Consider the following 15,577-nt stretch of genomic DNA (forward strand, 5'->3'; position numbering starts at 1 on the left):
TTCCAAAAAGGAGGAGCTAATCCCTTTGCAGTGGAACTCCTTCAGTAGAGGGAATGGATGCAGAAGACAGGTAAGTTCATTACCGTTTGGTGATTCTCTCCTCTGCTCCTTTCTACTCTCTTGCAATTGAGCTATCACTTCTACAGTGCAATGAGTTAGCATGGAATTTTCTAGCCTGTCTGATGCATACAATTTGAATTAAGGTTATTGGTGACAGCTTTTGATTGTAGCACAAAAACTCAGCTGGGGGTGATTACTTCTAAAGGGATGCTGTTTCTATCACAGCAGGTGATATCATTTGTGTTACATTTTTTTTCATGTGGCCCCAAGAAATCTTCTACCCTGATCCTTCCCAGGGCAGTATCTACAGATATATACATGCAGTTGCCCTTAGTACCTCCCACACACATCCTGTTCACCCTTCAAGATCTTTTAGCTAAGGTCAGGAAGTTGAGGGTTTCAGGTTGCGCCTGTTTCTGTCTTTGGATTTCCGAGAGCATGGTGTCTGCTCTCTCATACAAACCCATCTCACACTTTGCCTTGCTTTGTCACTGAGCTACTTCATGTGTGTTTTTACCCAATTAGGTAAGATTCCTTTCAAGACAGGGCCCTTATCTATAGTGTTTTATACTTCAGTAGTACTTCAAATATTTTAAGTATGAATGCACTTATTCTGTATGTGCTAGGTTTGTAATGTGTGTAATAACTACTGAACTAAATAAATTCAGGATTTGAAAACCATGTGGAGGGGTCCTTCTAGCAGTAGCAAAGCCCTGAGGGGGATTGGGTGGTTCTAACTGTCTCCTCTTTTCCTCTCTGTCTCATCTCTACAGCCCTTGAGTGTGAGTTACTAAATCTTGCTGGTATTTCCATTTTTAACATCGGTTTAAGAGTACTTTGATAATACTACTCTCTACTTACAATATGTATTATTAATGTCCTCAAGCAAAAGACTGAATTATCTTGCAGAGTATATGATCAGAGTAACATGGGAAGTAATAAAATTGGTGTGGATATAGAGAAACTTTGCTCCAAGTAAAAATTGAAAAATGAATTGAAAGCAATGACTCAGACATCTGCATTCTTCCTTATTTAACAAAGCAGCACAAAATGTACAGAGGCTGTGGATAAACTCTCAATACCTTTCCAGGTAATGAGTAACTGTGTGTGACTAAGATAGAATTAGGAGAAAGTCTCAGGCCTTGGGAGGGAAAAGTCCCCATGATTAGCTAGTCCTGAAGACTCCTAGTTCTGGGAAAGATAATCATATCAAAGGCTTGAGTGATATCAACATTCTTATTTGTCAGTAAGAACCTGTAAAGAGCAGATATTATCTTTAATTTAAAAGTTTGTACACTGATAAAATTCAGGGATCTGTAAATGCCTAAGCTCCCATAGGGTCCTGATTTCACACATTTACCCTTTTATGGGGCATTTCTGGTTTCATAGACCTGTATTTGAGAAATCAGCAAACACCAGGACACAATGTATATGACAAAGGGGTCTGAGATTCAGGCTCTTAGGGAATAGACTGGGCTGGCAGCTTTCAGGAGAACAAGCACTTAAGTTTACTTTTAAGCAAAACAAATTAAATTCCAATGTGAAGACTTATCAGAAATTCCCAAGCCCAGCCCAGCTACCTCCCACTGCTATGGATATTTCCCTGGGTAAACAGAGCTCCCAACCGGGAGTGGGCTTTGACTTTAATATACTCTACCTGCCTTAGGCTATTTTAAAGTTCTTTGACTTTCTAGCCTGTGGAATTGGTTATGGTTTGCCCTCAAAAATTGCTTTTAAAAAAATCTGTGAAGCCAACTGATTCCTCTAACAGGTTCTCTCCATGTTTCTCCAAAGGGGAGAGAGGGAGAGAGGGAGAGAAGGGGAGGGGGGGGGAGAGAGAGAGAGAGTTACTTTCCAGATACTTTGACAACCATCCTCGTCCAAGCTACCTACGCCCATCCCCCAAGCAGGACATGGCAATCTAGGAGTATTTCTGGAGTTCCTCACTTCCTTAAGAGCCACACCCAATCCATTAGTAAATCCTTGTCAATTCTATGTCCAAAGACCCACTTCTGTCTGTGCGGACCCATCAACACCCCCTCCTCTGTCAGTCCTAATGGCCCTATCATATTAGACTTTTGCTTGGTCTTTCTGCTGCTTCTCTATCTCCACTAAAATCCATTCTTTCCACAGCCATCTGACTCTTCATTTTAGAATCTAAATCATATTATTTGACTTCCTTGTTTCAAACACGAACGGTTTCCCATTGTGCTAGAACAAAAAATCAATGTGCCTCCTGCCTGACAAAGCCTTCCATCATCTAACTGGCCCCTCCCCTCTTCTAGCCTCCAGAACCTCCATTCCATTCTCAGTGCAGTGCAAATTCAACCCACTCTTTGCATTTGGTGGTCGTCTACCTGGAATCCTCTTTTCTCTGATCTCACACATGTTGCTTGTTCATTTGATCTCTCATGTCACCCCTCAGGGTGGCTTTCATTGCTGTCCCACTATTAAAGGGCCACCTAGTCACGCTCTACCCCATCACCTTAAAATCAGTTCTCTGAAGAACACATTGCAGTCTGATGTTATCCTCATGAACTCTCTTACTTATGCCTCTTACTTTCAGTGTCTAGATGGTCTCTGTCACATAGGTGCTAAGCAAGTATTTTTTTTAATGAATGGCTTACATGACTAATAAATATCATGGCTAATAGGCACTCAGTAATTTTATCTATTGAGCAACAATGGTATGCAAGATTTTAACCTTTTATTACACTGATTCAACACGTGACAATTTTAGTATGACTTTCACCACATTGTCTAATTTCATCCTTATGGAAAACTGGGAAAATGAAGGAAGAAAAGAATCTGCCAACAAGCTTTAAGTTGCTCTGTTTAATGCCAGAAAAAGGAATATACACAATAGAGGCGCAATCTTTTCTTGTACTAGGATAGCTGAGTTCAAGCAGAGATCAGACACAGGTGACCAGACCCTACCCACAGTCCCTAAATGTGTGTATGGTTGATCTACATTGTTCTGGCTTTGAGCCATTTAGTTATTTAGCAAGGAAGACCTTAATGAAGGGGGGTTGATGGGGTCTAAGAGAGAAACTGGCAAGAGGGGATGTGTTGCTGGGGTGCATACAAGACACTGGAGGGGACACAGAAGCCCCGGGGAGAGTGAAGCCTAAGCTTCTCTTGCATCAGAGAATTTTGGATCTTTAGGCATAAGCAGAAGAGTTGTGAGGCCATAGAGTATAAAAGAGGGCATGGAGTGGAGGAGGTTTTTCCTGCCTCTATACAGAATGTGGTGGGGCAGCATGAGGAGCAATGCCAGAACAGTTCTGTGCCCTTTGTAGGTACATGGAGGCCAGGGGGCAACTTTGTGACTGGAAGACAGGCATGAGGAACATTTGCAGAGCAGTGTTCTCTGCTCTGCACAGTGCCCAAGTCTCAGGCCACTCACTGAGAGCTCCGCACAGTCTCAACACTGATGAGATTGTTGGTCTGTCACAGGACAGGCAGAATGTCACCACCTCAGTCCCCTGGGCCAGATGAGGCTGAGATACTTGGGCCCAGACACAGGTGTTCATACACAGAAGGCCTAGAGGGATTGGTGGAGGTAGTTTCAAAGGACTGACTGAACCTCCGAGTGCATACATGATACATCCTGTGGACCAGTAAGAGACATAGAGAAAAGGGAGGCATGGAAGGCTAGTGTTATGCAGGTGGTGGAACAACCAACTAAGAAAATTTGAGCAAAAATGTGATCTAATTGGCCCCCACAGGCTGGGGAGGCCTGGGGACTCTGGGTTACAGTCTTGCCAAGGAGGCTTGGTAAACAGGTTCAGACCTACTCATTTGGGAGGCAATTAAGTGTCGCTTGCCAAGGGGGAGCCAAAGGCAATGGTGTGCAGAACAACAGTGCTGTTGTGGTGCGGCCCTCCGTGGGTGTGGGCATGGCGTCCAAGCCACACTGCCTCTCTCTCTGCTTAGGTGCTTAAATGGGCATAATTAATTAACAGGAGCTAATTGCAATTGCTTCTGCCCTAGGGCCGCATCTATATAAGGTTACCAAATATGGAAGAGAGTTTTCTGCCTTGCAATGACTCCCACAGAAAGTGCCCCAAATTGTCAAAAGATCTGTGGGATAGAAATAAGGTGGCCATGAGGGGAGAAGGGGAAGGGTGGGGTAAGAGCACAAGGGAATAGGGTGATGGCTTTAGTGGTGGGAAAACTACAGTGACCGCATGTAGGAGAGAAGTTGTAGATTGTTCAAAATTAAATAAAAGTTAATTAAAATAAAAATGAACAATGGAGGTAAAAAATAAATGCAAAGACCTATGCAGATTGAAATAAAAGGTCTACGGTAAGAGGGTTACATAGAGATTGGATCTGGGATGTTATGCTGTTAAGGAGTTACACATGAAATTATACGTAATGTCTTTCATATATACATCATTAACAAAGAAAGCTAGCTTTATTTGGAGGCAGAGGGCAGAGACTATAACCTACGCATGATTACATCCTGGAAAGTGTTGCTGGGCTGGAGCATAGAGTAGGAAATAAGCATTTGTTAACAGAGAATCAAAGTCCACAAAATGAGAGTTCTTTCTGACTCCTGGCAATGAGTTCATTGCTAGAGATGAAACCCTGAAGTGTGTTGTGAAGGAGGCAGAATCCTGCTGATATGGAGAGAATCAGGTCCTTTCCCATGAACACATCCGGGAAAAATAATCACTGCAACAGAGCTAACATCTAGGTGAAATAAGGCATGCACGAAACAATTCTACCTGTTACGGTGGTCCAGCTGCCCTCACTCCAGCTGCCCTCACTCTAGAGTCACACACTGCTTCCATGCTGGTGGCTAGAAACCTGCATGTGTCTGCGAGGACAGGCATGTGGGAGGTTCCTCCCATGTCCACAGGATGCTGTGTCCATAGAAGAACGCAGTGATCAGGCTATTGCCATAGAGTTGAGGGCTGTCACAACTTAAGCAATTGCAAGGAAAGTTCTGCACCAAGCAGGATGAAGACTGAAAAGCTAACCTAAAGGCACTGGGCTATTCCCATTGTCAAGTAGTCCAGGAAGCTCTGGATGTCCACTAGAGTAAGCTGAGTCAGTGTGGGGTGCAGGGAGAGAGGGCTGGGGTGACCAAAGGGGATGATAGTGTTCATGGGCAGGAGACAGATGTCTGCTGCAGCTGAGAAAGGAGCTCACAGCTATGTGTTACTGTGCACCTGCACAGGGGCCTCCCTGGGGCCACACAGTAGATCAGCTGGGCACATAGTTCCCCCGTGGAAGCCAGGCAGCATCACCACAAGCTCTGGGAAGTCTGCCTATGTCAGAGCTGACTTCACAAATGGATCTCGAAGGGATCGTTAGATGAGCTCAGAAAGCCTTGGGATCACAGCATCTTGGGGCTATTTGATGAACTGTAATTATTACTGTTGCATCACTGCAACTGCCGATACCAAGAAGATGATGTCTGCCAGTGAGAAAGATCAGTTCTTAATGATAGCCTGTCTGTTTGGAGAATCCAGCCTGCCCCAAGACCCTGCCTTCAAATTCATATGCTATATGGCAGTCTCACATCCTAGCTCCATAGATACCCCATTTGCAAATGTCTTTCCCCTCTTCTCCACCCTCTCCTCCAGCACTTTTTGGGTTTACCCCTTGTCAGATTTTGGGGCTTGCTTTGGGTAAGGGATATATAGCTGTCCTGGCTAAATAGTTTTTTTTTTTTTACACTTCTAAAATGATGGTGACTCATCTTTCCCACAGGCTTCAGAGCTGTGGGTGAGTCACCATGGAAGCCAGCAATGGCTGCCAAGACCCGAGGGCCTGCCCTTTGGAATGAAAGGACCAAGTCAGACATGACAGGAACAAACCAGAAGTTCTTAACCATCCTCCCTGGGCTGAGTCGTGTTAAGCTTTAAATAAATTTAATCCAGTTTTTTCTCCCACCACTTTTCATTTTTATTTATTACTACCCATTGAGCCAGAAGCAGAATGGTCAAAACATTCCCAGTGAAGCTGAATTTTCAGGGTACTTCCAGCCAGCCTGGAAGCAGCAGGGAGTGGGATTTATAGATTTGTTTTACCAGGCAGGCAATTTCCCCAGCCACAGCATTTGGACTTGCTTTTAATTAAATAAATGTACAGACTTTTAATGGCACTAGATCTCTGGGTCCCCGGAGGGTCTCCCAGTAACTAGAGCTAAGAGCTTCAATCCAAATACATCCACATCCCCTACAGAACACTGACAGGTGGGTGTTCCAGTGGGTGGGAAGGGTGACTGCAGAGTGATGCGAATTCTTGGGAAGTCAGGAGGGATCTGGCAGGCCCGGGTGGTATTGTCACATCTACCACTGGGGTACACAGAAAATCTTGTAGTATAATGAATGCTTCTTGTTTAGTTTAGTTTAGTTTTTTCTTTTAGCCACGGAGAATCCTTTAGCCATCAATGATAATAAGTATGGCTCATTCCACTTGGGCTCAAATCTCAGCTCCTGTTCCAAGCCACCAGCCTTAGTAGGCTACACTAACTCTCTTTGAGAAGTCTTGCTGCCTTTATGGCGGGGATAACAGCACCTCCATCAAAGGCTGCCTTAAGAATACCTCAAATGACTGCTGACTTAAGAACCCTATCTGCATACATCAAACCACATTAGTTTTCAGCTCCAAACCCTCCAATAGCTTCCTGTCTCATCAGGAGGAAAACCCAAGTGCACTCAAGGACCATCAAGGAGCTAACTCTCTGCCCTCCTCTCTGGCCACTCTGCCTGCACTGCCGACCCTCATCTATAGCCAGACACACTCCTGCCTCAGAGTCTTTAAGCATGTTCCTCCTCCTGCAACCCCGTCACCCCTGGTGGCCTCCTGTTTTAGAATCACTGATACACAATATTACCTCCCTGACCACCACGCTACTTCCCCCAACACTGCCTAGATTTTGGTGACTGAAAACCAATCCATTTCAGTTTTTCTCAAAGGTCTCCTGGCTATTGCAAGGTGGTATGTGAGGTTTGTAGCTATGCCCACAGAGCACAAGGAGTACTCAACCTCTAGTTTAGGGTGTCTATACCCCGGTGTACACAAGTCCATGTTCCTCACTCATGAAGCTGCAGAAGGCCTCCTGCGATCTCCAGGCCATCAGGGTTTCTGATGGCTCCAGCAGTCACTCACTCCCAAGGCCCTCAGTTCCCAGGGGCCAGCAGCGTGCTAGTGCAGCTTGAACTCCTCTCTCAGTTGTCACTGACTCCAAGGGAGTTCACGGACCACGCCTCACCTTGATGAGGCTTACTGAGCATTTTTTTATTTCCTTTGGTATCTGCCCCATGACCAGAGTTCAGAGTCCTCTAAACTGGATGAAGAGTAAAGAATGCACAGTCTCTCCATCTTCCCTGCTTTGCTTCCTCCTAGCAGTTTCTTCCTAATGTCCCTTTCCAAGTGGATAGAAAAAAGCTCTCGTGCATCTAAAAAGGAATCTTGTGCCTTTAGAAGCCAATAGCTGCAAACAGAAATTAGTAGCAGGGGTATGTGCGTGAGGAAGGGTGATCCAAATAGACTGGCAGTGGCTGTAGGGTGCTTCATGAAAGTCAGAAAAAAGGCACCTCCACCTCCTAGAAAATTGTCAGTAAAAACAGACAAGTCACTATGGCGATGATGCACTGGTGAACTGTTGGTGGGAATTTCACAGGAAAATCGTACATTGCACAAAAATGAAGTATGATGTAATAAATTAATTTTTAAATTTTTTTCTTAAAAAAATTAATGGAATTATACCGTTAAAAAAAAAGACAGGGCCATCCCTGGTGGTGCAGCGGTTTAAAGCACTGCACTGAGAAGCTAAAGCCGCTTCCGCATGAGTTCGATCCCCGTCTGCCCCGGAGGAGATCCACATGGTGTGGCAGATCTCTCCTGACCCGCCCGCTGCTCCCCTCAACAATGTACTTTGTCAATCTGCCTGTTCTGCTCCCCACTCTGTCTCTGGGGAAGCCTCTCACCGCCCCTGAGCCTCTGGCCTGTACCCCAGTTCTGTATGCACAAATAAATAAATCTTTAAAAAAAAAAAGTTAAAAAAAAAAAAAGACAAATCTGCAATATGACTGTTTACTCAACTGCCTTGCTATGCCAGGACTGTCTCAATATAGTTCCTGGAGCACTGCTAGTAATCAGTAAACTTGGGCTTGTTCAATTAACAATGTTCATCAACCTGAGGGGCAGAGTGAACAACCTGGCTCTTCCCACAATTTTTAATTGTTTGCAAATGACAGATTCTACCAGCCTCTTACTGTACAAAATTGGATCAAGGACACTGTGAGTGGCATAAACGTCCTGCCTGCCCACCAAACCACCTGACCCCTCCAGCTGTCAGCATGGTCCTTGTAGCCCAGGACCAGCTGGGGTAAAGGGTGGACACATAGCAAAGGGTAGACCGGGTTAGGCCTGGTGCTGACTAAGACTAGCATTTTCCCTGTCCTCCAGGATCTGCTGAGAAGCAAACAAGCAAGGCTTTAAGTCTTGCTGCCTGGAAAATGTAGGGTGGGGAGGGTGTGAACCGCCAGGGGGGGCTCAGTAAGAGTAAGAGTAAGATTGGACTCAATCTTACTCTTGAAATAGGCAAACACATCAGATCTGCTGGGGACTCAGAGAGCTGGAGACTGGTGACTGGGAAGACAGACTGTATTGTTCTGTTTGTTGTGTTTGAAGAGAGCATTCCAGCTATGGTAGTAAGCAAAACCACATCAACCTAGGAAGACCTTAGTTGTGGAAGAACAATATTTTAAGCATTTACTTCATTTCCCAAACAGGCTGAACACCATGAGGTCCCACCCAGGAGGTCCCGCACAGTAGACCCAACGTTCTGCTTGCTCCAGCCATGTTTGTTACTCCCTAACTGCCGGGCTGTCTACACCCTGGTGCTCCATTGCTCTTTACCTGAAAATCCAGGAGAAGCTGAGTAGAGAGAACTCACAGTTCTTATACCAGGTCCCAAGCTGATACCATGGAGGTGTGGACACCCTATGTCCCTGACTGGTCTGCACTAATGCCACCTATACACTTTCCTCCTTGGCCCTTGCACCCTGCACCCAGAGGGTGGGGAAAGATCAGGAGGCCAGTGGGTGGCATGCACTGGAGCATAACAGAGATGATGAAGTGAATGAGACAATGAGCTTCAAAATGAGCAGTTATGACATGTTAATTCATTTCCTTCATATGAGGCACTGGTTATTTTATTATGAAGAATTAAGAATGATTTTTATCTCACTGCACCAATCAGGGTCACAGTAAGCAATGATATCATCACCAGTTATTTTAACAGAAAGGATTAAATACAAGAAATTATGGCTTGAACACAAAGTTCTTAACTTGGCAAATAAATGGTTAAAAAGATAATCTACCATATCTTAAAGACAACAACTGTGCAATGTGGCCACCACCCTTAGGGCTGGGAGCAAAAAGAAGGAAGGATCTGGAATTATTAAAACTTAGAAACTGAAGGATCCACAGGGCAGAGTCTCAGACCTCTGAGGAGGGGCATTGCCATGCTAGACTGGGGTCACTGAGGAAGGGGCATGTTGAGGCTGATCTGGGAGAGTGATATGAAAAAATGTAGGCCAGATACTGCCACTGGAATGAACACACTCCCAGGCCAGGAGGTGTTGCTGGATTGGGACTCAGACAAGCAGCAGCAGGTCTTTCTCCCTCCCCAGCCTTGCGGCCTCCCGCTATGGCCCCCATTGGCAGAGCCTAACAAGAAGCAGCTGGCAAAGCAGAGCTGTGGTATGCAGAGTCCTGGCTCCATAAAGCAAAGCGTGAATGACTGGGTCAGAGCTCAGAGGCATGAATTTCCCAAATGGCCCATTCAGTTGGGAGTGAATGAAAAAATATGCATAAGATGCTTTAGTACAGAGTTAGGCACACAGAATATGGCAAAGAACTATCATCATCATCATTATTATGAGAGGTAGAGGGCCTGACAGATGGAGAATAGGTAGGATCGGTTAGGGGTTGACTGTGAGAGTAGAGGTAATTACTGAATTTTTTCTGGAAGATTCACTAATGTTAGGTGTGATATAAAGGACAAAAGCGATTAATCGGAAGCCTGTAAACTGATCACATGAATTTGATCTCTAAAGTGTCCACCCCTCTTCATTCCCATGACTGCACTAGATCAGATCCCCTCACCTCTTGCCCAGATTCATGGTGTTCTCCCACTTCTTATGTATTTAAGTCACTACAGCCAGTCAAGCAGTCACACCTACTGCACAGCTGTATCTCATTCAACTTCCGTCTCCCACAGGTATAAAGCCAAATTTTTGTAACTGACATTTATTATGCTCAGGATCTGGGCTAAGAACCCCAAAACTGCTACTTTCCATGAGATCTAGCACTGCTCACTCATGCCAGGCTTAGGTTAGGAAGGAGAGGAGTGGATAGGAAGTCTGGTTAGGTCCAACACTTCAGGAATCTCCTTTTGAACACCCTAATGTCAGCCCTAATTTGGAACATCAAGAACGGGATTTATGATCCCCTAGCCTCCCATCTGTCTCTAAACTGTCACATGATTCTCATCACTGATGGGATAATATCCTAAAGCCTGAGATCTGGAGGTGTTCTCTCTCACTGAACTTGCCACTATTATTCTTTAATATAAGTCCCTAATATAAGTCATCTACGGCTAAAAAAAGGCTGTGGTAACAACTCTAAAAGCTCAGTGGGTTACCATGGCAATAATTTTCCTTACATATGTGTGCCAACTCTGGGTAGTTCTACTCCATTCCCTTTTCATTCTACTACCTGGGTCTCCTTTGGGAACACAGCTGGTTTCATGATAGAGGGAAAAGAGAAGAAAATGGGCCCTGATGTGGCTCTAAAGCATTAGCAGCAGTGCTCATAAAGGCATGAGGTGAAATCTTCTGATCCATTAAAAAATCTTCCACACCATCCTAATCAAGTGCTCTATCACCTCTCATCTGTATTATTAAATTGTAAGATGATAAATTCTAATGGAACCTGGCCCCAGCGGAAGTGTTCCTATAGTCTTTCTGGTTTACCTGTCTTTAGTGTCTCCCTATTTCCTCCACAGTAGAGTAGCTGCTGTGATGTTATTTGCTAATGCTCTCATCTTGTCATTATCCTGCTCAAAAACTTCACCAGCTCCCTACTGCCAAAGTTCTAACTCTGAAACTCAGTATTCAGGGCATTCAGCAACTTGAACAGGTTCGGTCAGGGGTATGACAGTTTTATTCAAAATTACTCCAAGATTTTACTGGTGATGTTTTTATTATTTTTTCTTATGTTGCTTCTTGTCCCCTCCCTAACTCTTTTCCATTAAGATTATGTCCTTCAATTTCTTTGAGTTGTCTAAAATCTCACCTTCAAAAGTTATTAAATACCCTCCACACTTCACATGCCTTGAAACTCAGAATTGTAGTTCTATGCTCTTGTTTTCTTTCAGTTTCTAGAATTATTGTGTATTTCTGTGTAAAATGACCTGGGGGGGTTCTATTTCATTATATTCCCATAATTTAGGTATAAAAAACTGAGATGAAGAAAAAGAATGAAACAGAAAAGTCACTGATTTATTGAGGTTGTGTTGGAAGGAGAATTAAGTCTTCTAGTTCCTTGCTTCTATTCGTCTCTTTATCAATTTGCCTCTTTTAATTTATATTTATTTCTCCAGCTAACTGATAATCTACATTAGGGTGAGATGCCTCATTATTTTACCTGTGATAAAAGATCCTTGGAACATATTATCTCTAATTTTAACAACTATCTTCCAAAGTAACAATTATTCTTATCAATCAGATAAGTCAAGCTCTTGGTCCGAGAGCAAATAAACAATAAAATAAAATACAATTTGTGTTATCACAACTCCAACACAGTCCATAATAAATCCCAAATTGGTTACATATTCAGGGTTATGGAATTTCATATATGAAAATCACGTGGGCAAAGTACTGGGGAAGGGATTAGACTTGAGCTTGGCAATTAAGAATGTACGCAGCATGTGTAGTTTGGGCAGATGTCATGAGTGGGTACAAGCATTTCCAATGAGGAAAATGACATAAGCAGACACTGGTAAAAACGTGTTGAGAAATAGGGATACTGTGTTTTTCAGAAGCCACTGTCTTTATAGGAGTCTTACAGAATAATTCTAACAATAGGTTGGGGCAAAGTTATGTAAGGTTTAAATGCCAGGTTAAGGTATTTAGATTTTATTCTGGACCTATGGAGAATCAACAAAGGTAACTGATCTTTAAATGTTGTTTTAGCCAATTGTGTAATGTGTCAGTAGAAGAAAAAGGTTGACATCTGAGGGATCCCTTAGAGGCCACAGGGTGAGCAAAAGTCTACTTTAACCACCTAGTTTTATTATTATTATAGTTGTTGTTGTTGTTAATTTTGTTATTGTTTTATTATTATTACTTAGAAGAACTGGTGTGTAAACTGAAGGTTTCAGGGTGGTAAGAGGACTCACCAGAGATGGAAGGGAGAAGAACAGGCAGATTTTACTGAAATACACTGCCAAGGGAGCAGTGGGTGAGACAGAAAAGGTCTGTTGCATCATGTGGATCACTCCAGGAGTGATCTCAGGCCTTAGAGGTGATAGTACTGAGACTTAACTGCTACGCCACCCGGGAGGCCCTAACTCCTCGTCTTGAACTGAGAAGCTGGTATGAAGGTGGACAATTTTGGGGATGATGAAAATTGTATTTTTGGTGCTAGAATTATTACTGTTATTTCAGGAAGTGGGAGTTGAAAATGAAATGTAAATTTTTTAAGCTGCTTGTCTAAAATCAGGCAGCCCTGCTTTCCTGAAAATATACAATGAAAGTGAGGGTGAAAAGCTAATCAAATTTTTCTTTACTATAAGGGCACCTTAGATAGGGAAGAAAGAATCTGTTTCCAGAGAGTTAGGAAGCTTCTTACACATAATACACGGTCTTCAGTGGAATGTTTCCAGTAAAGGTTATTTAATTTTGCTCTTTTCTTTCATAAGTAAATCGATAGCGTAGTGAGCATCCACACAAGGTGAAAAGTGATGCTTTCAACCTAATGGCTTCTAAGTTTTAGATATCTCTTTTCATGAATATTAATAGCAGCTTTATATTTTCAATGCAAATTTTTAAAATGAGCCAAATTTACTGTTTAACAAGATATTCAGATTGTAGTCTGACTATGAACCGTCACAAGAATGAAGGTAAAAAGGATGGGTTGAATAAAAGTTAGGTTAATAGAAGACACACAAATCATATGCACAAAATTCTTTATACTTTAAGAATCTTCTATTTTCAACCCTGGAATCATTGTTGGGACTCACCTATAGCCCCTCCCAATACTCAGAGTCTCTCTTCGCTTTGGAGTTCAGAAAGATCTAGCAATATTAGCCTAACCAATACCAATGGGACCAATGGCTTACACAAAACTTCCAAGTAATAGGCCTTTCTGTAGATCTCCAGGTCATGTCTCTCTTATATTCTGCAGAAAAACTTACACATTGAATTTGGTGACACAGGAACAATGCCATGACAAAAAAAGCAGGACTTTTTTTTTTTTTTTTAATATCCCTTATGGCAGTCTAATGAAGCCTATGAACTCCTATTCAGAAGAAAAAAAAATGTTTAATTCCTAAAACAAAATAATATACTTAGAAAGACTGCCAGAGACAGAGTGGGGAGCAGAACAAGCAGATTGATGAAATGCACTGCTGAGGGGAGCAGTGGACGGGCCAGGAGAGGTCTGCCGTGCCATGTGGGTCACCTCCAAGACAGGTGGGGATCCAACTCATGCTGAAGTGGCTTTAGCTTCTAGTGCTGTGCTTTAATCCACTGTGCCACCAAAGAGGGCCCACAATGATCAGTTTTATGTCATTCTTCATTTAATGTTACTCTTACATTAAATGAGAACTTGAGTAAACATACAAGTAACTATTTTGCCAGTGTCATGGAACATTACAAATACGATTTCCTTATTTCTGATAATAGCCCCCAAATAAAGTGTCTCCTAAGCTGTGTGAGGCACTGATCTAAATTTTCATCACACTGAGGTGAGGTACTGATATTTTCCCTATCTAAAAAAAATTAATAATTTAGAGTGATTTCAAATTAGTATACCATTTTCTTATTCCCCAAGCCTAGCCTTCCATATTTATAACATCTTACATTCGTATGGTACATTTGTTAACAATTAATAAACCAGTGTTGATAAATGACTATCATGTAATGTCCATATCCTTAATTTTTCAGACTTCCTTAATTTTTACCTAATGTCCTTTTTCTCTTTAAGAATCCCATCCTGGAAATCACATTTCAGTTTTTGTTACATCTCCTTAGGCGCCTCTTGAATTCTCTACATTTTTCAAAGGAAAAAATGTGAAACAAAGAGGTTAAATACCTTGCCCACGCTCTCATGGTTACTAAGTGGAACAGCTGGCTTGAGATCCAGGCAGTCTGAATCCAGGCATGCGAGAAACCTTCACACTAAATTATTTTTACCCTGATGGTATTATTTCAACTCATGTTACTGAAGGTATCCCTCAGTTCAGACAGCAGGCTGGTGAGCATACCTGACCTTGGTCCTTCTCCCTTGAGTCCTTATCAGTGGCTAATCATAGTCTCATGGGCAGTTTTCAGTAATAGAACAATAATTCCCTGATTCTTAGTTGATGCTGGAGGAAATGAGGTGATTTTAATCAACTGAAATGTACTCACTCTCAGTTTAGGAGGCTAAGAGTCCAGGAGTCTGAAATCCAGGTGTTGGCAGGGGTGGCTACCTTTCGAGACTCAGGGGGTATCCATTCCTCACCTCTCCTCACTGGTAGTTTCCAGCAAGTGTTGGTGGGTCATAGACACAGCATGTCAATGCCTCATCTTTACGTGGCCTTCTCCTCTGCATTCCTTTCTGTCTTTGTCTTCTCATGATAGTACTTGCACTGAATTCGGGATCTTCACCCATACTCCAGGACCACCTGACCTCAAGGTCCCTCACTTAATTACATCTGCCAAGACCCTTTTCCAAATAATGTCATCTTCATAGGTGCTGGGTGGACATATCATTTGGTGATACCATTGAATCCACTAGTAGGCTAATGTGTGCAGGGTGGTTGTGAGGACTAAATAAGGCAAAGTAACAGCTCAGGCATATTTGAAAAGTGACAGCCATTTTTATTAGTACTCTTGCACGATATGATGCCCACTTTGAAAGCATTGGCATGGATTAATATCTCAACTGAAATAAATTAATTCATCTGTGTTGCAATTATAATGCTACAGTTAACCTCAGTGCTTGCTTTTTATTAAAGTCTTCTTTGTTTCTAACACAGACCTGGCAGGAACTTGTCAAAGCTGTGCAAATTCAGTCTTCTTTTCTTTTTAGGTGGTAGGGATGAAGGGCACACCCTCAGCCAGCACTTACTGCTAATGACACTCGTCAGAAACACTAAAGGACTTTAGGCTCACAAATGATCTCCTCAAGAGAATATAAGTCAGGGTCCTGATGAGTGAATTTCCTGTCCATTGCCCATGCTGATAGACATGCAGCAGGAAAAAAACAGCTGGGCAGCCTC

General features: G+C 42.9%; 1 protein-coding gene across 1 annotated transcript in view; it reads left to right on the forward strand.

Annotated features, from left to right (window-relative positions):
• ITGB6 (integrin, beta 6) overlaps positions 1 to 15,577 on the forward strand; it is a 105,616-nt gene that overhangs the window by 14,102 nt on the left and 75,937 nt on the right. Inside the window, exon 2 of the mRNA XM_012728619.1 lies at positions 11 to 70. Within this exon, the coding sequence (XP_012584073.1) occupies positions 58 to 70 (13 nt within the window). The 5' untranslated portion in view covers positions 11 to 57. The remainder of the gene's footprint in view (positions 1 to 10; positions 71 to 15,577) is intronic.

The sequence above is a fragment of the Condylura cristata genome, unplaced genomic scaffold (assembly GCF_000260355.1).
Source record: "Condylura cristata isolate star-nosed mole 26May11 unplaced genomic scaffold, ConCri1.0 scaffold00002, whole genome shotgun sequence".
NCBI classification, from domain to species: Eukaryota; Metazoa; Chordata; class Mammalia; order Eulipotyphla; family Talpidae; genus Condylura; species Condylura cristata.